The following is a 26,364-nucleotide window of genomic DNA, read 5'->3' as shown; positions in this document are numbered from 1 at the left end:
GTCTCCCCAAGAAGCATTAATGCACCTCACCTTCCTGAGCTCCACCAGGAAATAGCTGCAAGGAAGGGGTGGAAGAGGAAAGAGAACCACTTATGAAGCATCAGCTGCAGCCTAATTAAAGCTATTAGCAAGCTTTTAGTAGTGTTTATTAGCCGTTCCCAACATTGCTGAATGAAGCAATCCTGAAATCAGCCTTCTGGCTTGTCAAGCTGTGCTCCAGCCCCAGCTGAAGGAAGGGACAGGCTTGGAAAGTTCCCATTGGCTACAACAGCAGCTCTTGTGGTCATTCCTGAGTTTGTTTTGAGTTTATAGAGATCAGTCCTAGATGGGAGGGAGCATGGGAGAGGAAGCAGACTTTGTGGTCAGAGCATTCATCACTATGGGTTGTTTTCAGTTGCAGCTTTGGGGTCATTGACTCATTTTCAGCTGGTGGCTTCACACTGCCTTCCATGTTCTGTGAGCCGCAGACAGGACAGAGTTTTGTTCCCAACTCTATGGAAGAAACCATGCTGTGATGCTCAGTGTTGGTCCCACAGCTGCCCACTGCACTTCTCCATGCACACGGAGCAGTGATTGCTGCCCAGCAGTTGGGATGACATGCACTCAGGGGAACGCAGCACTAAGTCCAGAGTGGCTGGAGACAAGCTGGTCAAAGGGCAGGCAGGATTAAGGGAAGATTTACATCTTCTGGTGCATGAAGCACTCATCGCTCATGGCTGTTGGATGGCTTCAGCCTGCAAACAGTTTGCCTAACATGACATGTATCTTAAACAGCCTTTCAAAGGACGTGCAGCCAAAAGCTGCAGCCAAAGGCTCCAATGGGGCCAATCTCTCCGGAGTCACTTACAGGGCGACATTTCCAAGGCATTTATCATACAGAAGAGACATTTCAAAATAAACAAGTGGCTGTTATGAATCATGGCCTGTATGCATGGGAGAAGAAGCCGCTGCCCAGCCATACACAGAGCCTGAGCTACCTCTGCATCTACCTGGTGAGGATGTAGTGCAGAATAACTCACTGAGCTGTGCCTCCTGCAGAGGATGCCACTCCTTCATGCCAATTTACAGCCAATTCAGGGATTCAACAACCATTATTTATCACTGGGGCTCCCTGCTGACCGTTACCACTTCTGTGAGCAGTTAGGCAAAATGAGTTTCCAAATTAGCACCTCTGCTTTCATTCCTTTCATGTCTGCCTCTGTTTATGAGGGATGTCAGCAAATCAGAGGATCCCACTCCGGGTAAATTACCCGGGGATTTTCCACATGAGCATGCTGCTGAGCCGTGGTGGTGAGCTTGTCATGCTGCTTGCAGTGCCTAAGGCACCGGGAAAGGATCAGCAGGTTCAAAAGATGCATAAAACACCCTGTGAGCACGGATGAGATTTCCACGTGCAGCCCAGAGCACAGCCAGGCTGCCAGCCCCTGCAAGGTGATCCCCCCACTTGTTGTTACTAAATGAGAGAGGAAAGCAGAGGTTGCTCTCTTTCTGATTTTATTCTCGGAGACAAGAGCTCTTCTCACTGGAGGTAAAGCAAACTGGGGTGAGTTTTCTTTGGAAGTAGAGAAATGCCAGGTCTTGACTCCACGGATTTCTGGCAACAGTTACGCCTTGGAAAAACAAGTTGTGTTGGCAGCAAAGTGAAGGACTCCTGTTTGCTGGGTCTGTGGATGTCTATCCTAATCCTGAGCAGATGGAGCACATCTCCCACCCTGCGGCGCTCCAGCAATGTCTGCTCCAGCATTCCTGCACCATCAGAGCACCCTCGGCATCAGGGCTGGGCTCAGCCTGCAGTCCTGGAGCTGCCAAAGGACATCAGTCCTCCCTGCAGAGTGAGAGGAAGGAGAGGGCCGTCGCGTTGTGGTCACATCTGTCTGTGGCAGCTGGGCTAGGAAGGAGGAGAGCTGCATAGGAGCTGAGGCACTGCCCTGGGACCTGGTGTTCCCTGGGTATTAACAGGAAACTGTTCTCACTAATTAGCAACCCGCTAATGAACTGGGTAGGAAACAGTTCCAAATCCCAGGGCTGGACTGTCCAAAACTCCTCTAGTGTTTGAACAGAATCTTTGGGCTTTGGCCTTGCTTTTTCTTTTTCCTTTTCCTTCCTTTTTCTTTTGCTGTTTTACGTGTGGCCAAAGAAAACAGTGCTTTCCAGTTGCCCTTAGCCTTGTGTTACCATTCCTTCTTTAATGATTCCTCTGGGATCCACACAGCTCCCATGCTCTCTCCTTGCCCTCCAGCATGGCCATGGCTGATCTTCACGCTGCTTGCCCTGCATGGAAACCAGGCAGCAAGAGGAGGGGCAGGTGGTGCTTCCTTCTGTGTCCCCCATCTGCGTAACAGCAGTTCAAAGCTCACAGAGGGAGCAGAGCAGGACGGTGTGGCTGAACATCACTCTGTAATGGTGGCTCCCCAGAATAAGAAGAGAACGGGGTACAAACAGACCAATGGGAGCAGCTCCCATCCCCATCCTTGGGAGCTTTCTTCCCTGCAGTGCAGTTGCTGCCCCTGTGGTTCTGCACAGCCCCCATGCAGCACTGTGCTTGGGGGATTTGGTACAGAGCTGGGCAGCAGCTCTGGAGCATGCACACAGAGCTCCTTTAGTGGCTTGGCACCATAAAACCAGGGGAATATATGTCCTTTTTATAGTGAAACCAGCATATCAGGTTGGTTCGATGGCAGTGCTTGCCATTCTCAGTGAGTTCTCATGGGTTGGACATGCCCAATCTTTGAGATGTATTTCAAGCCCAGGAAAGGCTTCTGTGCTGGCTAAGGAAATAGCTACATGAAAAGATGGAGAGAGCTGATAAGGAAAAGGGCGAAGAGATCATGCTGCAAAGGAAGAAGGGCAGCCTACCCCCATGTCTTGAAACGCCCAAAGCATAAAGGGAGAAATGCAGAGGTCAGGCTGAATTGGCTCTTATAAAAGATATGAAGAAAAATAGCGAGAGAAGTTTTAGCCTTACACATCAGAGGAAAAGAAGGAAAGAAGAAATGGAGCTGCTGTACAGGAAGGATGGGGCACGGATTAAAGTTAGGCTGAGCGCAATCCAAAACAAAAGCATGCTATTTCTAATGTCCTGCAGGTGTGCAGGGGGCACAAGAAGATGAGAGGAGGTGGAAGTGAGAAGCATCACATCCTCTGGGTTCAGGAGTCAGAAGGCAGCGAGCTCCAGCCATGGATGGGTCATGGCGTGGGGCAGGTTGTCATGAATGTTGCCTTCAGCACACGTATGAGTGCTACCTCTCCTTCCCAGAACTGAGAGGCAACAGAGTTGCCTTCTGGTTTCTCAATATTTCTAGGAAAATCCTTATCTCTGCTAAGCAGAACGTCATGCCTTCAACACGCCTCATCTGCAACAGAGCGGTGCCCCACCAGCAGCACACAGCCCCAGCTGCTGATGGGTTCCTGCTGCACAGCCCAGAGGTGCTTTGCTGATCTGCAGTGATTTACCCTTGAATTTCTCCCCCTCCTGCACCCCAACAGGAACAGCCTCATAGGCCCATTTCCTTCTGGCCAGGAAGGGGCCACAGGGGACTGCTGGAACCGGCACAGCTCTAATTCAATTTCTACCCTCTTTCCCTTTTGCCTTCACTTCATTACAGATTATTATTATTTTCACAGTTGATTCTGTTTCCATTTGAGCTGCCTGGGGGCTGGCTCCTCTCCTCCAGCCACCGTGCAACCTTTGCAGCAAGGCACCTTCCCACATACCCATAGCCTGAGGGTACAACACTCATTTTGGAGACAGAAAGCAGCAGTTTCCAGTTAGTGGCTATTTCGTGGGGCACTTAAACTAGACAAGAAGTGATTTCTGTGCATGGAGTTACCGAAACAATGGGACAGTGAGTTGGGATGTTTGTAGGTGATGCATTCAGAGCCATGGCAGGAAGGCTTTATCGCTTCCATTCCCAGCCTAACCTACTGCACAGATAACAAGCACACAGTTCTAAATAAGTTGTTTCAAAGCAAAAATAAAGAAAAAAAAAATTCCTTTGAAAAGTGCCACTGTGCAGCTTCACAAAGGTTTCTAAACATAGCTACTTTCAATGAACAAGTGCAAGGAGGAGACCGGGCAGATGGCTTTGAAGAGCCACCACATCCCTCTTGGAATCATAGAATCATGATAAGGCTGAAGGGACCTCAAAGCCCCCCTGCCCCAATCCCTGCCGTGGGCTGGCAGCCACTTCATGCTGCCCAGGGCCCATCCATGACCTTGGGCACCTTCATGGATGGGGAACCCACAACCCATCCCACCCTCCTTCACCATCACCTCGCACTACAGAGCTGCCGTATACTTTGCACAATAGCTCAGTGCTGTGCAAAGGAAAGATAAGGGCTCACCCCATAAATCCGAGGACGGTCCTTTTCGGAGCAAATCCAGCTGCTGTTTTGTTAAAAGATTTTTCAGGCATATTCTTAATGATCTGGATTGTTCCTGAGCACTCCCTGCAGGCTCCAGCCGGGTTTTGGGGGGAGCATGTTCTTCTGAGAATGCCGCTTCTTATTTTTGTCAGCACATTGAACATAGCCTCTAAATTAAAGTCTTCTATTCCCAGCCTATTTTGATCAACTCCACTTCCTTCAGCTTAAAAGATACAATAAGAATAGATGAGCTCTTGCAAATTAAAAGCCTCTCTTGCTTAACAAATTGTCTCTCCACAATAATTAATTGTCTGGAGAGAGATTCCAGCCCTAGGTTTTTGGCCTCATTCCAGGCTGTGTAAGGGAAAAATATATATATTTGGATATGTGCTCCCTGCAGGCCTTCATTGTGCCCTTCCTGCACAGTGCAGTGACTCCGACCCACATGCCTGGTGCTGTCATGGCAGTGTCCCCAGAGCTGTCCCTCAGCCTTCACCCCTCTTAGTGACCCCGTCCGGGCAGTGGGACCTTCACCCCAAGCTGTTCTGACGCTGGTGGCTGCACAAGGGCTGTGTGTAGCAATGCCAGGTGCTGAGCTCCAGGCTGCCTTTGGGTCTCTGTCTGACCTCAACTTTCTTAAGAAATTCTTTCCAGCATGTGACTCTCATGGTGAGTAAATTTAAATTAAGCTTCGTTTCTGCAGACTAAGCCCTTGGCTGCTTCTCCTCTCAGGGGTGGGGAGGTTCTTGCCCTACTTCACGGTTGCAAAACTAGAAAGAAACGTAACATACAGTGCCTGTTTCTGCAGAACCCGACATGCTTTCATCTCATTCCCCAGGCCTCCTCCTCACCCATGGAACTCTGCAGCCTCCACCAAGATCACAGCTGGCTTCGGTCACCCCAATAGATGCCTGCTCCAGGTGTCATCTATGGGCAGCTGCACTAGGGTGGGTTGAGGACCTGCTTCAATCAGTGTAAAACATGTAGCCCTTAGCCAGCTGCAGGGCGCTTAATACCAGCAATCCAGCACCCTCCAGTCCTTGTTAGAGCCTGGAGAGCTTTGTCTAGGTCAGCAAACTGGAAATAAACCTCTAACATCCTCTCCCTGCACTATGAGAACATACAGGAATACGTCCCAGTCTGACACTGCACCACAGCAGATGGGATCCTGCTGGGCCTGACTGGGATCAGCACTGCAGCATCCAGGAGGGTGGCAAAGGCTCGAGCAACCTTTTCTTCCCTGGTCCTGGTATAGCAAAGGTGCCTGGGGACAAAGATTTTCCTGGGCCAGCAAGCACTAGTGGCACTCCAGGTATGTATAACCACATGAACACATCTAGGAGATCCTCACCTTTTGGTTGTACTGTGTGTCCTGATGGTCAGAGTGAGCCATCAGTCTCTCCCATCCATAGAGGAAGCAGCCTTTCACAAGTCCCATTTGCACAATGCTGGCCCACCCGGCCATGGCTGGAGCGCAGCAGGACCCCCAGCCCCACGCTGTCCCATTAGCCCCCCAGGCACAGCTCCCCGTCAGAGTTTCCCACAGCCCCCACATTTGCCAAACTTTATACTTCTATTCCCGGAGTCCCAAACTTTCCCTGACTTCACTTATAATTTCCCAACACCCAGTTCCCAGCATTGCCTTGGTCTTTAATAAACTGCCTTTTAGAGACTGCCCACATGGGGAATATCCCAGCCCACAAGTTTATTTGGCAAGCCCTGATGTCAGCAGTGGCTCAGCCACCAGCTCCCATCTCCCTGCCATCACTACATATACTGGATCCTCATGGGGCTCTGAACCCTGTGAGCTCCCCAGGGGAAGATGGAGCTTTCTCAGCTCCAAGCCTGCGGGGTTTTCTTACCCCCAGGCATCAAGAACCTTATGTTGGAAGAGATTAGGGCAATGGGACTGGAGGGGGTTCTGCCCCTATAACCAGAGTTCCATATTCCTACAGGGTACTTCCCATCCTGAGACAGATTCTAGACCAAAAGATCCCTTCTCGAGCAGAGTTGAGGGAGTTGAAGGAGTCAACACCCCATTGATTTCAGCTGGTGACATTCCTGAGCAGATTTGAGTCTTGTTTTGCAGAGCATTCCCTCCCCACGCACCACCTTGCTGCTGGCCAGCAGGAACACTCTGAAGCTCCAGCAGACCCCCAGGTTATGAAATACAGAGCTGGGTTTGGGTCTGTGGAGACAAACACACCGAGGCCATTCTGCTGTGTGCACCAGGGCTGCTGGGGTCTCTACTTGGCTGGGGTGGAGGTGAGTATTGCAGCCCAGCTCCATCCAGCATGGGAAGCCCAGGGTGTATATGGTGAGCAACATGACACAACAGCCCCTTGGTTGCTCACTGGGGAGGCATGGAAATGGTCAACATTACTTCCTCCAGCAGCACGGAGCTCACAGACAGCCCAGCACCAGGGGGAGAGCAGGAAGGGGGAGCAGCTCCCCACACAGCTGGCCCAGCAGTTAGTATTTGTGGAAACCCACAAACGAAAGACACCAGCAGCACAAAGGGCCACTCCTGCTGTTTATCACTTGGCTTGACTCCCTGTGACACCACACGTGCAATGGATGCTTCCAGCAGAGCTCTGTGCAGCCCCAGGCTGCTCTCAGCCCGTAGCACCCCTGCCACCAGCCCGGGGCACACACAGCAGCACGGGCTGCTCCTGTCACCTCGAGCTGCAAAAGGAGCAAACTTGCACCCCAGCTGTGGGGCTCCCTGCTTCCGCATTGCAGCTTTCTGCCCCCTTTTTGCTTCTCTTTTTCCCGTGCAACCAAAGAGCCTCGATGCTCCCTGCATTCTCCGAGCTCCCCCGAGCTCCCCGAGCTTCGGGCACATCGTGAGCTCGCATCAACGGCAAAGCCAGGTCTGCACCGAGAGCAGCATCAGCTCCTCCTGGGAAGCCCCTACACGCAACGCAGAGCTACTCGGGGGTGCGCTGGGGGAGGCTCAGAGCAGCCCTGCAAGCAGCGTGCCCGGCTCCTTCCAGCATTTCGACTTGGACCGGATGGTAACCTCGGAACCTGAGTTCAGAGTTCTGATCCCACCCACCGGTGCTGTGAGTCACAGCGCAGTCAGCGCGCTGCCTGGATATTGGTGGGTGAGGAAGAGGGAGGGAGCGGGCGGCCGCCGCTCGCACACGAGCTGCTCCGGCACGGGGTGATCCTCGCTCCCACCTGCTGCAGGGCTGCACAACTCCGGTACCGCTCCCAGGTAAAGCTTTTGCCTGACTTTTTTCTCTTGGTTGTTCCACTGCTGAAGGGATTTCTAAGCGAGAGCTCAGAGGGGTCGGTGGGTGGAGGGCTCTGCGTTCTGTGCTATCTCCATCACGCCCTGCCCGGAGCAGAAGGCAGCCTGGGGGTTTCTACTGGTGGGAGCGGACAGAGGGGGAACAGCAGGGTTAGAGAGTCGGCACTGCCCTGGCTCAGCACTCGCAGGAGCAAAGCGCCTCTCCCCAGCAGCATCCCCACGAGGTTTGCTCCTAAGTAAACTTTTTACCCCGAGCTGCCCAAGCCCTTCCTCCGAGCACACCAACTCTGACCCAGCTGCTCTGCTCCCCGGGACTGATACCCGGGCACAGGAGGGGATGTTGCCCCCAGGACCAGATGGATGCTGTGCCCCAGCCCAGCTGTGGCCTTTGGGCAGGAAGCTGAATCCAAGTTTCTTTGCTCTGACTTTTACAGCTAAAAATCATGTCTGCTAGCCCAGCACTTCTGTTTTCACTTTCACCTCTCATGTAGTCACCGAACAACAAACTCTGGCCGTGCTGGAGGCTCTCTGCCTATTTCTGTATCACTCTTTGGGCTGTCTGCATTCAGGGTTATCCTGAACACTCCTATACACAGGGCTCCTGCTCTCCCAGGGTTTGCAGCCCTGACGGGATTGGCTTCTGCCTCCCAGCCCCTCTGCTTACCCCCAGGAAGCAACTTGCTGGTGTACATCATCAGCTGAGGCACACTTACAGCACTAGATGGGAACAGCCCTTTGCTGGGATCCCTGTGCCCCCCAAGCCCTGCCTGCTCTCCACCACCAAACCTCAAACATCCTTTTTAGGGGCAGCAAAAATCCCCACCCTGCTGCACTGCGCTGTCACAAGCATCTCTCACAGAACCCATGTGTTTAAACTCCTGATTAAACACTTGAGCACAGTTTTGGAAAAAGCCATGAGCTCTGTGGGGTCAGGAGATCAGCTTTTCCCCTATGTGAGATGTCCCAGCACCCCGCTCCATACTAGTGCAGGAGAGAAAGACCTCTCAGATTTGGGGACCTGGGAATGCTCCCCAAAGCCAGTGCTATGTCCAGGCACACGCCAAGTGCTCTCTCCTGTCCATCTGCTTTTAATAAATTTGCCACAAACCCATTAAGTCAGAAGAGGGAATACACGAATGGGGAGCAACAAACATTACTGGCACTGCAGAACCAGGTGCAACATCCCATTCGCCTCCATGCAAAAGCATTCAAAGTGCCTGAACGTACAGTGCCAGGAGAAAGGATGCTAAAAGGTGAGGGAGGAGGAAGAACAAGGGAGAGTGAATGAGAATCTCTCATGGACAAATCACAGCCACAACCCTAGAGGAGATAATCAGCATTTATATGGGAACAAAGCCGATCAAAAGTCCACACGCTTCCACAGAACAGGAAACATCCATTCAGACAGGAATTACTGCAGGAGCTGTGAGGTTAAAGGACGGGCTGATGGAGAAGATCGTAGTGTGCTGCCACAGGAGAAGCTAATGCACTCAAGTCTATTAATAGAGCTCCTTAAAGATCAGACTAGAGACACGTTTTTGTTTAGGAGCTTTCATTAGAGTTCTTGATTCAGAACATGGAAATTCTCTAAGAAAATGTACTGGTGAGAATCTCGGGAGAACTGTTGAACCTGACAAGGGGCTTCATGGCTACAGGAGATGAACCAAAGGTTCTGAAATTCAACAGAAACCAAATGGGCTGTCACAAATTCACACGCTTAGGGTCCAAAGGCAAAGGTCACTGCCCTAAGCAGTGAAAACAGCACAGAAGTATGTGACTGTTAGGGAGCCCCAGGGTGTCTGTAGGAAGACAGCTGGTGCCTGACCAGCTCTCCCAGCAGTGACAGAGTCCTGTCAGAGCCCCATATTGCAGGGAAAGCAACTACAAGGTGACTCAGCATTGCACTGCTCAGCTCTCTGCTTTCTGGGGAAACAGTTTTGACCAAAAAACAGGTCCAGGCCAGGATGCATCGCCATACAATGCCGCTCCTCCTGCAGAGCTGTGTGCCAGTGGCCATCACTTGGGGAATGTTTCCATGAGACAATATGGAATATAGGCAATCTCCCACTAGGGTTCAGGTTTTGCCTTTGCAAGTGCCGTGCCTGGAACCAGCTCAAGGTCCTTCACCCAACCCCATGAGTCCAGACCCATCCCATGGAGGGATAGAGGCTCCTGGCAGCTCAGCAGAGATGGGTGCTCCATCCCCATGGATGGCAGCTCCATGTCACACTTGGAAATGTTCCTACTCCCTGCCCAAGAAATACAGAGGGCCTACTCCTTGCCCTCAGCTAATGGGAGCAAGAAGCAGCAGAACTCCTGACCCAGCCTGCAGGATCAGCTGCCCCACATCAGCACGGCCTGCACAGGAGGCTTTGAATACAGCAGAAGGAGCAGACCCTGCCAGGAGGGTCTCACCCAGCACCACCAGGCATGGGCACCGTGACCAGGTTCCCTACGGGCACCAGGAAGGCAGCAGTGCCCCCCTGCCCTGCAGTGGTGCTGGGCCACGAGCACAGCCTCAGTTAAGCCCACGTGAGCTGGCACAGGAGTGGCTGTTGGTGGGTGGCAGAGCAGCTACACGGGAGGCTGTGATCCACCCACTGTATTTTTCTAAGCCTGCTACTCCCCCTATAATTTATCCTGCCATTTCCAGCACGTTAGGAGCAATGGGAAAAACATCCGTTTCACTTGGAAATATCCCCTTCTCTGAGAACAACCTGTTCTCCTGGCTGCCTTCAGCAGGCAGGCAGTGCTCAGCTTATGCCATGATCCTTTTGTGCACGAACAAAGAGCTTTCCATGGCAAGAGCCCGCGCTGCAGCAGGAGGCGAGGAGCCACTCTGCCACCTCCCTGCAGCCCTCATCCCAGTGCCCCGATGTGGGGCACCTCCATGGGTTCATTGCTCCCAGTTCCCTTCAGAGCATCCGCTGCCTGCCTGCATCTTGCTCTGCTTAGGGAGAGCAGGAGCCTCTAAGCAATGGGAGATCTCCTCCCTGCGCTGGTTGAGCCACGTGGCTGCTAACAGCAGAGATCAGCACAAGGCGTGGAACTGCTCAAAGTGCTGTTACAGGCACAAAGTTTAAGAAGTTCAGCTGTGGAGCCTCATGAATCACACAGTGCTGATTAATTTTACTAGAATGCATCAATGAAGTGCACCGCTCCCTCTGGAAAGCTCTTTCCTCATCTCAATCCAGCTCTTTTTTCCAAATCACAAGCCTGGAGGAACTTCTTTCCTCTGAAACCACCCCTACACCACGTGGGCACTTCAAAGCGAGAGGCAGCCAGCAGGATCTGCTGTCCCCAGCTGCCAAAGAACTTTCCAGTTCAGGTCTAAGTGAGTCTAGGCACCCAGGGAGGTGCAGATGCCCCATTTCTGGAAGGGCTGCCCAAGGGACTGTTGCCCACTATGGCCCTGACCTGGTGCTCTCTTTGCAGGCTGTGGTAGAGGAGCTCTGTCCCTGATGAGTACTGCTGGCCACCATCTCTGACCCAAGCACACAGAGCAAGGCAGGCACGAGACACCGTGGGACCTGACCCAATAGCATCTGATCCTGCTGGCCTTTCCAGGAGAGAAGGGAGCAGCTGACAGCCACCAGCAGTGCCACGGGGATCAGCTCCAGCCCCAGATGGACCCGGTCACACAAGAAAGTTACAGGGGCACATCATTCCTAGGTCACGTCATGCTCAGTAGACAAGGCTGAATGCATGAAGGGGACTCTGCTGTGATCTCCAAGGCCATCATAGGCCCAAGACTGGTTTGGAAGGAACTCCAGGGCTGCGTGGTAGAGGCTCACTCAAAGCATCTATAGAGTCACTTGAGAGCAGAGCCATTTCACCCATGCGACTGCACGATGGATCCATGTAGCAACCTCACAAACCCTTCAAAAACCATCAACTTCCCCCTGCAGCTGCTGGTCGGGTCCTGCCTGGCCCTGCTCATCATGTTCACTCTCTGTGGTAACATCGTTGTGTGCTTGGCTGTCACTCTGGACCGCCGGCTCCGCAGCCTGACCAACTGCATCATCGTCTCGTTGGCCATCACCGACCTGCTGCTGGCCCTGCTGGTGCTGCCCTTCTCTGCCTTCTATGAGCTCACCAGCGAGTGGCCCTTCGGCAGCACGCTGTGCAACATCTACCTCAGCCTGGATGTCATGCTGTGCACGGCCTCCATCCTCAACCTCTTCATTATCAGCCTTGACCGCTACTTTGCCGTCACCACCCCGCTGCGCTACCAGCAGCTGGTCACTCCATCCCGTGTGGCCGTGGGCTTGGTTGTTATATGGACAGTTTCACTGATGGTTTCCTTCCTCCCCATCCACCTGGGGTGGAATACCGATGGGACAACAGTCCAGAACACAACACCCAACTGCACCAAGGAGTGCAAGCTGGAAGTGAACTCTGTGTATGGGCTGGTGGACTCTTTGCTCACCTTCTACATCCCTCTGGTCATCATGTGCATCACCTACTACCGAATATTCAAGATAGCGAGGGAGCAGGCCAAGAGGATAAACCACACGTGGTGCTGCAGCAGCAACAGCCCCATGCCACCCATGGTGAAGGAGCACAAAGCCACTGTGACGCTGGCAGTGGTGATGGGAGCCTTCATTGTCTGCTGGTTCCCCTATTTCACGGTGTTCACATACCGAGGGGTGTGGGGGGACAGCAGTGTGAAAGGCACACCCATGTCCATCGTACTCTGGCTGGGCTATGCCAACTCAGCACTGAACCCCATCCTCTATGGGACGTTCAACAGAGATTTTCGGGTGGCATACCAGCACTTGTTGCACTGCTGGAGGACAGGGGACCCCAAGAGCTCCCTACAGAAGAGTCAGCCCTGGGGCAAGAGCTGTGGGGAAAGCCTGGATGGGCAGGAGGGGAAATACCTGAAGCTGGAGATGAGGAACGGGAAGGGCACCTTGCTGGCAGATGGAGCCCTGCAGAGGTAAGAGCCCCCCCACAATCACACTGCTGGTCCCCAGGACCCCATCAGCTCAGACACCCAGCACTGCCACTCTCGGTCTGCCCCAGCAGCGAGCTCAGCCAACAGCAAGTTCCATTCCCATCTCTGGAGCAAAAATAGCTAAAATTAGGTTGGCAAACTTTTCTAGGAACACAAACAGCCGCACATAGAGTCATAAATCTCCCCACAATAGTACCCCAAGCACCGCCAGGAGCAGGACCCTGGAAGGGGTGTAGTGATGGGGAAGATGGATGGGAAGCAAGCACTGTGCCCAGGCATCCCCATCCCATGGGATCAGCCTGCAACTCCTTGGCCCACCTGAACACAAGGAGAACACAGACACATGCTGTGCCATGATGTGAACTGCTGCTCCCAGACCTTAATCTAATCTCTAGGCAGTGGCAACTGATAACCCCCCTGATAGCCCAGAAACTTTCCATCCCACCGATAAGCTGTTCTTTCACTCCCTGCTGCACGTGCCCTTGGTACCTTCTCCAGGACGCAGTGTGAAGCCTTAGGAAGGAGAAAGCAGGGAGGTGAAGCAGAGGGCAGAGCTGCACAAAAGGCTCAGCCTGAATCAGGCTCAGACACACACCAGGCACAGCAAAGATGCTTCTGCAGACACAGATGGGGCTGGAAGGAGACCTGTGCTGCTCCTGTGGAGCACCACGTGGGATTTTATTTAACTAAACTGTTTGTGCAATGCAAAACAGCAGCTGGTTCCTGCACAGCATTACAGCCCATACCCAGGGGAGGGCAGAGAACACTGGGGGAGGACACAGCAATAGGCTGGATCAGGTGCTGGGGTTCAGTCAGTTGGTCAGGTTTGGCTCCTTTCTAACACTTGAATGCACTTGAATGAGATCGGTAAGAAGGCGAGCATCTCGCACCTCTTTCCAGTAGGAGAAATAAATGTTTCCTCTCTGGATTTGTGCCCAAATGAAGCAGAACATTAGAGGGAAGAGGCTGAATAGCAGGCAGTGCTGCATTGGGGCACATATTGGGCACTGCAGGAAGCAGAGGGGAAGACACAAGGACAGGGACATTTCTTGACCTTTCAAAATCCAGAGAGCTCTTTCCCATACCAGCCAGCATCACTGCTGTGGTTTCTGCTTGTGATGAGATAAAAGTCAACTTCAGGGCTGAATGTTGAGTTATTGGTTTTACTTTCCCTGTTTACCTGCCTACTCACTCGCCTGGAAATGATGCATCAAGGATGGTGTGGGCCTCTCCCACTTCCTCCCTTCCCCACATACTGGGTGTCTGAGACCCCAGGACCATGCAGGAGTCACCCAGACCCCTACAGCCAACGTCACCCTGAGCTCAGAGAAACACAGTCCCACTCCTCCAGCCACAGTGACACAGCAGCACAAATCACTCACAAACCCATATCTCCCTCCAAATAAGACTGAAGCCCAACAGAGCTCTGCCTAGAGCAGCCCCGTGGGGTTGTTCAGGGGAAAGCATTTTGAAATATTACCCATTATGTTTTTTCCTGTTACAAAGCACAGGGAAAAGACAAGCAACCATTAGTAAGAGCACTGGAGAAATATGAGTGGTCTCAGGTGACGTCAAGCACAGGGACAGGGGTCAGCCCCCATCACTGATATGGAAAAAAACATGCACCACAGCCATTGTGATACAGCCTGCATTTCCACAGACAGTGGGGAGCATGCAGGGCTGCAATGGAGGGCAGCAATTCCTCACCTCCTGCCACACATTAAACAGAGAAAGAACTCACTGAAGAAGCAGTAATGGAAAGCAGAGTCCAACTCCCATGGGACAGGACCTGTCCCAGCCACCACATCCTGTTCCTTCCTATGGGCTCAATTCCATGCAGGCAGCAACTGGTGAGCGCAAAGCAAAGCCTGCAGGCTCACCCACATTGGCACCAACTCATCTCCTCTTTACATCTCTATGTGCAATTTCACTCTTTCTAGTGATGGAGCTTTCCCATGAGCCTCAGCCACCCCACCTCCCAGCCTCCACTCCTGACTGCTCTCTTCTAGCACCCTGCAAGGCTGAAAGGACACAGCTGGACTTCCCTTGGGGAGAATCCTGAGAGTAGAGGCAAGGTCTGCAGGGTGAGTACAGGACTGGGGTCTCAGGGTGCTACTGTGTTTAATGAATGGGAACGTTCATTGCATTTTTCCAGGTCCAGACGTCCCATCCCAAAAGTCAGCCATGGAGGGAGCAATAGCACCAGAGGTACATCCTCCCTCTGGGAGCATTTGCTCTCCAAACCCAGGGCAGCTGCCCAGAGCTCTTTCTTCTCTTTCTCCAGCTGCTCTTGAAGTGTGAGGGCACAAAAAAAACCAAAACCAACACTTCATGATGCTGACACTGACACTGACTATCTCCACTGTCCCCAGCAGCACTGGGCAGAGGATATGGCCATTTGCCCCTGTGCAATGGGATACCCTTGAGCTCGCAAGAGCTACTTTGTGCAGCCCTTCTCTGCAAGGACTGGGCAAGGTCATCCTGACCTCCACGCACTCTCTCTCTCAAACTCTGCATGCTGATAACGTGGGCTCTCCTGTATTGATTGAGCCCAGGGGGTGAAAAATAAGGTCACCCATACATGGCTAGAGGAGCACGCCCCTGCCAAGGTCATGCTGACAGCCCCAAGTATGGGGCCCCACTGGGGTGTGAGTCCCTGGCTGTGACACATGGAGGTGACAGCATGGGGAGAGCACAGCACAGAGACTGCTCCCAGGGGGAGAAATTACCACCACCCCAACCCCAAGCTGGAGGTGTCCCAAACCTCCTAGTCAGCAGGATAGAGCAGCCAATTCCAGTTGCACTCTTTGTGCACACATCTTCTGAACAACATTTAGTTTCCACGAGGCAGAGACCAGATGCCAACCTCCCCCAAGAGATTTCTAATCTAATCAGCACGGCAAAGCACAGTCAATCTAGGCAGAGGTTTGCAGATCTGAGGTCCTGCTGCGGCCACAGATTTCCTCTCTCTGACACAGAAGTGAGGACAGGAAATGTCACCTCATGTGAGGGCCCATCTGAATGCACCCCAGCAGGAGCCAAGCAAAGCCCTGCAGCACCCACCTGCAAAGGAGGGAGAGGGATCGCCCTGAGGCAGAGCACAGCTGACCCCAGCACACCCATGAGTGTCACTTTGACTCAGTTATTCACAGATGTGACAACGCAGCCATTGCTGGCCCGCAGAGAGGGGAAGAGTGAGCAGAGAAAGCCACAAAGCAACATACAGCTCCTCTGAGGGAACGTCAGAAGACGAGCTCTGGGTGACACTGCTGAGCTCTGCCCCTCAACAGCTCTCAGCACACAGCTGCACTCGGTGCTGAGAACACCCTCTCAGCATCACACCACAGACCCTCCCAGCCACAACAGGTGCTTAATGCAGAATCCCTCATGCAGCAGAAGAGGAACGTGGGGAAAGGAAATACCTGCACGTGCTTTGAATGGTCTCTCTGTTCCCCTGTAGGATCCCTGTGCTGGTAAGTGGCACTTGCTGCCTCCCCAGATGATGCTGGAAAGGCCTCTGCCTGCCCACGTTTCTTCCCGGGAGCACAGAAGAACCCGCACCATCGGGGGCCATGACACCTCCAGCACTGAGCCCCGCATCAGTGTGATGAGAGCCAGGCTGTACCCCCAGCGGGTCTGGGGTTCAGGCACAGCAAAGAAAAGGAGATACAGCAGCAGCCTCGGTACCAGACAGCCCAACCCAGGACAGGCGCTGCGCTACGCCCCCCGGTGCTCCGTCAAAGGGAAATATCCACCTCCCAGAGGGGGCCGGTGGGGGAGGGTAGTAGGAGGGCTATAGACGGCCACGATCACAACACGTGCAGCCCTGCAGCATCCTCACGGGGCAAAGAGGAGCTCCACCTCGGGGACACGGGCGTCCCCTGCTCTCTGTGGTCTTCACACCTTCAGCTTCCCAGCAAGGAGAGATGACCCGGAGCCACGGGAGCCACCAAGCAGCGAGGCTGCCCCCAGGCTCTTTCCGAACCCGCAGCAGCTCAACGCCAAGTCTGCAAAAACGGGATATCTGCGAGCGAGCCTGGGCAGAACTCAGCCGTATAAAATCCCGTTTAACAGAGGCAGAACGGCGCGATTGATTTCTCCAAGCACACACTGCCTCGAGAACAGCCCCCCCCCACCATCCCCTCCCCTTCCTCTCCGCCGCGCTCACATACAGCACAACCGCAGGGACGCGGCTGCAGCCGCCCCGGGAGCCGAGCGCACCGCTCCAAGCGCGGGGGGGCAGTGGGGGCAGCAGAGCGGCCCCCCCGGGCCGGGCAGCATTATGGGCTCGGAGCTCCCTCTGCTTGCGACTCCAGGTCCGTCCCCTCTCTGTCCTAGAGTCCCCATAGCCTGGGCCGGGCCAGAAATACCCGTAGCATCCACCCTTCCCCCCCCCCCCAACTCAGGGAGGAAGATCTGAAAAACGCGCCCCACCCAAAGCTCTGCCACCTATGATAACAATTAGAGACTGATCTAATTGCAAAAATAATTGCAATTGAAGTGTTTAATTACCATACTAAGCAGGAAGAGCCGCTCCCGACTGTTTTGGTAGCACTCCCGATCCATCAAACAAGGTTTGGGGCTTGTTTGGGGTTGTTGTATGTTTTCTTTTTTATTATTATTAGATTGCAGCCCTGGGGGGATGAAGAGATTTACTAATTGGGGTCCTGGAGAACAGCCACCAACTTGCAAGCACTTGTTTTTAATTTCAATACTAACGAGGCTGGAAGGGGGAGAAAGCCAAAATGCAGAACAGCTGTGTGGCTGCAGCCCTGCAGCCCCTGCAATGCCATGGGGCTGGGTTTGTGCTGTGTCAGCATGGGATGAAGCCCATCTCCAGGTGCCAGCACCTGTGACCCTTTGATCCCATCCACTGCAGTGACAGCTCATCCAGATCCTGGTGCCAAACCCTGCAGAACAACAGCAGGAAACTTTTCCAGGTGGCATTTGGTTTTGTTCTCCCCTCCATGTGCAACAAAAGGGGATTAAATTCTTTCTCCAAGCAGCAGTTCTGAGAGGGAGGAGAAACCGCTTAGAAAGCTCCTAAGCAACATCTGCTTTCTCAGATAGGAATATCTTCCTGCCAGCCAAGTGTGCAGGGACACCTCCATCCTTTGGGCTCTGTAGGGATGCAGCCACAGCTCTGGGTAGGACCCAAAGGCACAGAAAGGGCTGTGGGGAGGGGATGTAGGAGCTGCTGTAGGGCACTCTGGTGTGTCCCCTTCCCAGGAGTGTAGCAAAGGACTGTTTTATTTCTTTTAGATAAAAGAGAAACATCAGTAGAAGAAGAAGAAAGCCTTGTTGGGGTTTTTTTGGGCTCTCGTGCAATTAAACAGAGATGGAAAGGTAGCGAGAAGCCCCAGGCAAACAAACAAACAAAAAACAGAAAGAGAAACTTTGTTTCAGAAATCTCAAGATTTAGTTTTCTTCAATAAAATGCAATGGGGTCACACACCAAACAGTCCTGGCTCTGAGGTCTCCGTGCCGTGGGACCGGAGGGAGGACAGAGCCACTAGAGGGCACAAGTAGGACAGAAACATGTCCCCATTCAGGTCACCTCCAGCCCCTATAGGGCAGCAGTGCCGGCGGTCCTCGGAGTCCCGTATCATCCCCCGCCTCAAAGCACCTCCCAGAAGTCCACACTTAGTGCAGGTCCCAAGGGTTTGGTGTCCCCAGGCACCAAGATGACACCACAGCTGCATGACGGAGACCTGTCCCTCCGTCCAGACACTGACACCCCATGTCCTCAGTGGGGAAGCCCAGGACCCTGCAGACTCCAGCACTGGCAGCCCACAGGCTGGGGACCACCAGCCCCCCAACACCACGTGCCCAGCACCAACACGGCAAAGCAGGAGGACAGAGCACCCCTGGCAAACGCTGAATCCATGCAGGGTGACACCACACAGGCAGGGTGATGTGATGGCACAATGGAGCTGCCCGTGTCCATGGGGTGGTGATGGAGCAGGATATGGCACACGGTGTGTGTGCCGTCACTCCCTGCAGGCAGTGGTGTAAGGATGGGTGGATGCAAACCCAGCGCCCGCAGCCCCTGCAGCAACACTATTACGCAGGGTTCTCCATCCTTTTTGCTTAATGGGAGGCGTTTTTCTGTCTCATTTCCCTTACCCTCAGCGCTGAAACCGCCTTTCTGCAGCAAAACAAGCCAAGCCAGAGAAATCCTTCTCCCTCAGCAGCTCACAAAGTCCCCTCCCTCCGTGGCAGCAGCAGTGCCCACCGCACAGGGCTCCCTTTCCCTGCAAACATCACACTGCAGAGCAATAAATGATCCCCATCTCCTGCACGTCCCTGGGCTGTGCCGACCCCAGGCTATATTTGGGTCATTTGTCCTCATTCCTGAGGGAGAGGCAGGCTCTGTGCACGGCCCCATTGCACCACTGTGCTCACCGCATGGCTTCAGCAGGAGGGGCGACCCATAGAGCCTGGTCAGCAGACCCCCTGCCCTGATTTTAGTGGTCATCATGGAGCCCTCTGTGAGTGGGAGGATGGGACTCGCACAGGGGATGGCAGCAAGGGCACATGGGGACACCTTGGGGACAATGGGGACAGGCATTCAGACAGCGCTGTGGGGTTTTGTTCTCTCCGTTGATAGATCTGCAAATAGCTCCAAAGGAAAAAGGCCCCCTCGGCCCCCCTCCACCATCCCTCCCCGAGGGCTGCGTGCCCGCTCCACTCACTCAGCCTCCTTCAAGGTTGAGATAAGTCCACTGCTCTTTCCAGGGTGATTAGGCCCTTCATTAAGGGGCTGGTTTCACCCCAGCGCCCTCCTGGTGCTCAGCTCAGATGGGGCCAGAGCACCCCCAGAGCCAGGGCACACATGGCCGGGGAGGGAGCGGTGAGTTTGGTACCACACTGATGTTTCATTGAGGTTTTATCTCTGTGACTGGCAAGGCGCTTTTCCAGGAGATTTAGTGGGAAGTTGCCTGGTCCCTGCCAAGGAGGCTGTTTTTCGAGAGAAAGCACATTATGCATCAAAGTTGAAATTCAAATCCTTTTTCCTTCTCACCCAGCATTTATTTATGAGGCTCCGGATGTTCCTCAGGGTGTCTTTGTTTGCAGAGTGCCCCCAACCTGCCCCATACCTGCGGTGCGGGGGCTCAGGGAATACTCCAGAGATATCCCACAGCACTGAACTTCTCTCTGTTGTTATTCTCCCCATTGGTGAAACTGTTGCTGGGCAGGCAAGGGGCCGGCATTGTGCTGCAGCCCCAGCGTGCTGGGTGCCTTTAACCCATGCACAGCTCCAGAAATCCCCCGGAGCTGCAAGCTGAGGGATTCACCCTGCCATATCCAGGTTGCTTTGTGTACCTCTGCACTCCCTTCTCCCTCCCCCAAACCCTCCCATCCCCAAAACGAGACGTGCTCTGCATGTCGCATCCTGGATGGGGCTGGCAGAGGTCCTATTTTTGTTTTATTTTGTTCCCTAGAGATGCTCTCATATGCCTGTTTAGGGGGGAAGTTAGCATCTCCAGGAGCAGGTGGGGGCTCCTTCCCCCTCAGCCCATCCTAACACATCAGGACAGGCCCCACGTCTGCAGCCACTGGAAAATCACACTCCATTTCCGAACAGGGAAGCAAAGTGTAAATCTCTCTCTCACACACACACTGCAGTGAGAAAAGTGGTGAAAGCTTTAATTTCAGAGCCGGGAGAGAGAGAGAGAGAGAGAATAATATATCAGCAGCACCCCCGATCGCCGGGGAGGGAAACATCAATTCTGGGCTTACAGAAACAGCCACTGTGATTCCCCCCTCCCTGCCTGGCAGCCAGAAAGCAGCAGGATTTCCTGCTGACCCCACAGCTCTTACCTCACCGCTCTCCAGCTGTGGTTGAGGGAAACTGAGCCACCTCCTGCTCCTGGTGACAGTGACGGTTATCTCACAAGTGTTGGCCTGGGAGCGAAGGGACGGAGAGGGGGAGAAAAAGGCATCAGGAATGGGAGGCAGTGATTTCCCTCCCCCTTCTGCAGAGGTCTGCGTTCAGCCCGGATGGCCGCCATGCTCAGCTCTTCCCAAAGGTTCCCTTCATAAGAAGGAGCAAATTCCACGATCTACCAAAGGGAAATTTGCATTTGAAATATTCCCAGACTCCAAACATTGCCCGGCTTGATCAGCCCCTGAGCTCGAACAAATGCAACTGAGCGGGGAGGGGATCAGACCAGTGGGGAGAGAGGAAAAGCCCAGGGTTAGAAGCATCCACAGATGCTTGATCCAGGATATGTGTGAGCACAGACACGGCCTTCCCCTCTTCCACCCTCTATCAGGCAGGACACAGAGGAGCGGGTATCGGAGGCTCAGCCATCAAGGATTAAGGATTTCGTGTTTGAGATTTTATTTACACAATAAGACTTAAGTGATTGCTGCATGAAGTGTAGGTGGATTCTCTCCGATGCCTGCAGAGGGATTAGTGCCTATAAGGCAGCCAGAATGAGCTGAAAATTGGAGAGATCAAAGTGCAGGAAGAGGAATCCCACGTTCTCAGTGATGCTGAAGAGAAGGGGAACAGATGACAGTGGTCAAGGATGGGAAGATTGCAACTGGTGGCCCAGGAGAGATGCACGCAGTGATTCCCCTTCCCCATAATGCTGCAGACACCGGGCACATCCTGGGTACAAGCAGCACCTGGGTTTCCCCCATCCTCAGGCTGAAGAATTTCCATAGGCAGCCCTGTGCCAACCTGAGCTCTTCCCCACATGTGCCCGTACTTGGCGTAGCAGGGGCTCAGGGTGATAGCCCACAGTGACACTGCAAGAGGGACACACACGTCCCCAACCCCGCAGCACCCAGCCTACTGCCGGGCTACACACATCAGCCTTCTCCTCTTGACCTTATTAAAGCTGCCGGGCTGCCATGAGCTGATTCGATTAAACAGGGCAGAGAGCACCATCCCCGGCGGGCAGGAGGGATGGATGGTGAAGAAATGGAGTCCTTTCACCCCCCGGTGCCTCATTAGCTGCAACCACTTCAGCTCTGGCTACACAGTGCTCTGCTTTGCACAGGGGCAGCTGTGAGCTCCAGGGGTACACAGCGCATGTAGGCTGAAAGCTGCTGTGCAGGTAAGTGGGGGGGTCCAGCAGCAGCAGCCCATGGACGGCAGCAGGGCTGCACAGCTGCAGGCATCTCCTTTCCTCCTCTGCATCTGCAGCGACCGACTTTGTTCCATCACTCGTGTTGTGCAGGGGTGTGTGCGCCCACCCACGCATCCCCCAGCCCTGCACTTGGCGTGGGACAGAAGTTTTATCCCCACCGCTTCCCGAGATCCGCAGGCAGGCGGGTGTTCCTTCGCCGCAAATGAACCCGCAACGCTTTGGAGAAAGGCTAATTCCCTCCCTCCTTAATGCATGGAAGCTTCTTACGCTAAATCTATACAGGCACAATTAGCATTATTCATATTCCATATGCTCCGCTCCCTGGTGATGAATATTAATCCGTTCCCCGCTCCCAGGCACTGGAGATAACAGCGCTGCACTGCGCCGCAGCGGTGGGGACAAGGGGAGCATTACTGCAGGTGGAGGGAGTTTCCTTCCCACGTCGAGAAGGGGGGAACTCTGCAGTTCTGAGGGGGGCTGCAGGACTCCTGCAGTGGGCTAATGCAGAGCGACCTCTCTAGATGGCCCCGGTCTACTATCTGAGGTCTCACAACAGCTTTCAGAACCTACGATGCTGTGCCATAACCCCCACACAAACCAGAGAGAGCATCCCATCTGCCTGCCCTTCATCCGCACTCAGGCTGGGGATCCAAATATCATAGGAGTGGTGGGGGTGGAAGGGGGGAGGCCAGGAGGCACTGCAGTGCCGTACATCCATCTGCATGCTTAATCCATACAGCATCAGGGCCCCCATCTGCTGTATCACGCATCATTAGCTAGCTGGTTTCGGAGGTGGCTCCCAGCAGAGGTGGGAACTGTGGGGGACTAACCTCCCCCCAGTCACATTTTGGCTGCTCAGCTGAGGCTTAGGGGTGTGGGATGGAGGGGACCCCGAAGTCCCTGCGTGTGTTGCACAGCCCCACAGGCTGCAGCCTGTGCACAGATCAGAGCTCAGCTCTGTGGCACAAATCCATCCACCCCAACCATCCCTTCTGCCCCAACCTGGAGCACTGACACCAGGGCTCAGCCCCTTTAAATCCCCATGTTCTCAGAACGCACTGGGACGCCCTACCCAGAAAAATAAGAGAGAAAAAAATGATTTTCTTCTTGCTGGAAAGCTTGGAGAGCTGCCTGCTCCTTGCCAGCCCTCCCACGCACTGCACAGTGGAGGACTGCAGGGCCAGCATAGGCCGGGGGGGGCTGGGACGCAGTGGGGTGCCCCTCTATGCTGGGGTCCCTTCCCTCCACTCCTCGCTCCATCTGTCCCCTTCCTGTCTGTTCCTCCTCTCTGCCATCTCTGGGCTGAGACCTGCTCCTGAGGGAGCTCACTGCTCCAAAGAAGCCAGAACTCACCCCAAACCCCTGCTGGAAACTACAGGGAAGGAGCCACCTTGACTGGCAAAGTCGAGCCAACGTAGGGCTTGGAGTGAGCAGCAGCGAAGGTGCAGTGGGAGAGATGCAGGCTGTGGGGTGCAGGGAGGGAGCCCTGAGCCAAGGTCACTCTCCCACTCTGCTTTCACGCCAGGATGGGTTTTCTCATTACTTACCCAAGCTGTAAATTGTCTAATTTGGAGCACACCATTTATCCCCGATGTGCACTTGAGCAGGCAGATTTTGTTTTCAGGTGTGTGATTAATTAATTTACTTTCTTTTCCCCCCCTAAACGTGATTTCTCTCCTAGGAAACTGCAAACAAACAGCTCTGATCCTTGGGGCCATTTGGGTGCAACACTGGGGCAAGGCACAGCAGCCAGATCCTACAGGATGAGAGGAGCGGGAGCTCTGTAACAGCTGTACCAACACCCAGCCCATGCTGGATAACCCCAAAACCCAGTGCTGTGCCACGCTGCTGCCCATCATCCCCAGCACCACCTCCAAGCCCCGGGCAGCAGCGATGGGAAGCAAGCAGCACTCTCCCTGCTCCCAAATCAATCTGCCGGGAATTACCATTTTTATTAAGACCTAACATGTCCTTGGCTGCTGGGAATGTGATTTGCTCCCGGAATGAGATTACTGCGGTTCCCAAGGAGCCGCCATCGGTCTCGGTGACTTCTGCCCTCGTGGCACATCCCCACACGGTGGCACGGAGCAGCGCTGGGTGCCAGGTCCCTCCTGTCCCCGCGCCGAGCCGTGAGCTGGGTCACCTGCTGTGAGCGTGCAGCCCCCTCTGTGCTGCTGGGGAGCTGTTCTCTGTTCTCCCGCGTGGTTTTTCACATGAAAGGAGGTGAAAATCACTTCCATTCACTGTGCAGGAGGCCCCGCAGGGCTGCCTTGGTGCGTGCCTTGGTTTGTGGCTCTTCCAACGCGGAGCTGAGGGAGGGGGGCTGAGCATCGCACTACCCTTTGTGCTGGGGGACGTCCTCCCAAGGAGCTGCTTAGCATTCGGAGCAGGCGTCCGCGTTGTTTCCGGATAAAAACTCTGAGTTTCACTTCAAAAACACATCGATCTTCTGCAGCGTGCCGTGAAGGGCAGCATCTCCTCACCCGCTTTCTGAAACTGGATCACGGCATCACCCGGACCCGGTACCATGGGGCTGGACCTGCCCGTTACCCAGCGTCAGAACACGCAGCCACCTTCTCCCTGGCTTCACTCCGCAATGCCGTGTGACTGCCACTACTCATCTGCCCAGTGGGAGCCCTGATGGATCTGACCTGCCTCTCCCTACAAGGACCAAGCTGCACACTCCCAGCTTGAGGAGAAAATACCCCAACGACTTCTTACTTACATTTCACACAGGGATTGTGGTGTCTGCCTTGAGTCCCTTCTCTGCTGCAGAACCCGTGGCAAAGCATTACCTCCCCAGGGCTGAGCACCCCTCCTGCCCCCGCATGCACAGAGGGTAGCAACCATCCCACAGAAGCACACTCCCTGTGGCTGTAGGACCTGCTGCTCAAAAGTGTTTGCTTATGGCTAAGTGCAGCTGCCCAAGCACCTGGACCATCAGGATGACGTGAGTGCTCCCAGCACCTGGGTGGGAAATGATAAGGGCAGCTGTTCCCATTAGCAGGGTGAAGGCTGAGGAGAGAAACGACTATTGATTGTCTTGTGAGCTCAGAATCAGGCAGACACGCAGCTACAATCAATAGTGCCAAATCAGTGCTTGGGCTCACCGGGGGGTCTGCCACCACCTGGGGTGCAGGGACAAGGTCTGCACCCCACCAGCACCCTGCACAGCCCTGCGGTGCACAGCCCACACCATGCAGCACCCCCCTCCCCTAGCCCATGTTTCCATCCTGAGGAGGAAAGAAGTGATGCTTCCTTGGGGGCTCCCTGCTCAACCCCATGCACAGGGGTACCCAGCTGGAGCCCAGCTCCCCACCTGCTCTCAATCCCTCGGGCAGCTGCCTTGGTATCCATGTGACACTTGAATTGGGAACAAAGGGAGGAATGGAGCGAAAGGCTGAGAGATTTCCATCCTGCCAGCAGAGGATGTCAGCAGGGAAGGTGGAACTACACTTCCCAGAGTGCTCCTGGCCCTGCGTGCTGCCCGGGAAAAGGCGAAGGGATTCAGCTGCCAGCTCCTCCCTGCTCCTAAATTATTCTTATTATTGTTTATTTGTGGTTTTTCTGCACTTAACTGCCTTCCTCGTCCACTTAATCGGGGGATTATTGCCCCACCTGCCCATCCAACAAAGCTCAACTCATTACCGGGGTTTATTTATGAGCAGCACAGCAGCAGAACGCACCCTGCAGCTCCATCTCCTCCGGTGCAGGCAGCTGGAGACGATAGACAAAGGCAAGCCGGAGCCACCAGCAGCGAGTGTGGCTGTGGGGTGACATGGAGGTGTCCCAGCACCTCCTTCTGTCCTCACATCAGCACAGGGCACAGGATGATTCTGCTCTTGGCACAGCGCAGGGGAAGCAGCGGGAGCCTGGCTGAGCCTTAAAGTGCTCTCAGAGCTGGGGAAAGGTCAGCAGCACAGCGCCGTCCTTCCGCTCACACAGAGGGGCGCAAGCTCCTTGGCACGGCAGTGGCAGCTGGGTGACAGCAGGCTGACAATGACAGCACGGCATGGCAGAGAAGCAGGGGGACCCACAGCACCCACAGTCCTTCCCACTATCGCTCCCATCTGCAGGCAGGAGTATCCGGGCAGAATGTGGGACAGAGCGTGCGAGCCTGCCAATGGAGCACTGTAATAAATAAATCATGGCACCAAAGCAATCAGGGCTTCCCACTCAGCTGCTTGGGATGCAGTGCCCACATGGGGGATTTACAGCTGCACCTCCTCGGCCATCATGCCCATGGCCCAAGTGCTGCTCCTGTGTTCACAGCCGTGTTTTGCAGTCTCAGCACTGAGGGGGATTGATTTATTCATCAGCAGCTCCAGCCTGCACCATCCCCGCATGAAGGCCATGACAAGCAGCAGCGGTGTGACGAGCAGCATGGCACGCAAGGCAGTGGGGCTGGCTGAATCCATGCCACTGTGCCTGGGGGTTGAAGGATGCCATGGGAAGGGAAATGTGAACAGCAGACCCTCACAGGGTTGCACTGCATTAAAACATGTCCATCCTGTGCCCCTTGCAGGGCAGAGAGGAGGGAACCTACTTTCCAAAGGGAGATCAGCAGCGCCAATGGCTGAACCTATTAGAGATGCGGGTCCTGGTCCCCATCCCTTTCACTTGCTCTGCTCATTCAATCTCAGATTTTGGGGATCCCACAGTGCTTTGCCTGCTGGGGT

The 26,364-nt window shown here is 54.3% G+C and overlaps 2 protein-coding genes across 3 annotated transcripts in view; one reads left to right on the top strand and one right to left on the bottom strand.

Moving 5' to 3' along the window:
* The window catches only part of LOC140258318 (serine protease inhibitor Kazal-type 5-like), an 85,281-nt gene extending 64,693 nt beyond the window's left edge, over window positions 1-20,588 (bottom strand). The window contains exon 1 of one of the 2 annotated variants that reach the window (XM_072348506.1): window positions 20,406-20,588. Coding sequence is in view for 1 of the 2 variants with exons in the window: in XM_072348505.1 (XP_072204606.1) it covers window positions 16,004-16,181 (178 nt within the window). In the remaining variant the exon portion in view is untranslated. Of the gene's footprint in view, window positions 1-16,003; window positions 16,182-20,405 lie in introns of those variants that run through there. The other variant, XM_072348505.1, reaches the window with a different exon arrangement.
* On the top strand, window positions 7,469-16,178 carry HRH2 (histamine receptor H2). The gene is made up of 4 exons (XM_072348509.1): window positions 7,469-7,585; window positions 11,057-12,563; window positions 14,522-14,665; window positions 16,042-16,178. Exons 2-3 carry the CDS (start codon window positions 11,473-11,475, stop codon window positions 14,538-14,540), a joined length of 1,110 nt encoding a protein of 369 aa, XP_072204610.1. The 5' UTR covers window positions 7,469-7,585; window positions 11,057-11,472; the 3' UTR covers window positions 14,541-14,665; window positions 16,042-16,178.
* Window positions 20,589-26,364: the final 5,776 nt, after the last annotated feature.

Source organism: Excalfactoria chinensis, chromosome 13 (genome assembly GCF_039878825.1).
Source record: "Excalfactoria chinensis isolate bCotChi1 chromosome 13, bCotChi1.hap2, whole genome shotgun sequence".
Classification (NCBI taxonomy): Eukaryota; Metazoa; Chordata; class Aves; order Galliformes; family Phasianidae; genus Excalfactoria; species Excalfactoria chinensis.
The sequence above is the reverse complement of the archived record's forward strand: the minus strand, read 5'-3'. Positions and strand labels throughout refer to the sequence as shown.

Bases quoted from the DNA above. Each gene is read 5' to 3' on its own strand.
- HRH2 (XM_072348509.1), top strand. From the start codon at position 11,473: ATGGATCCATGTAGCAACCTCACAAACCCTTCAAAAACCATCAACTTC.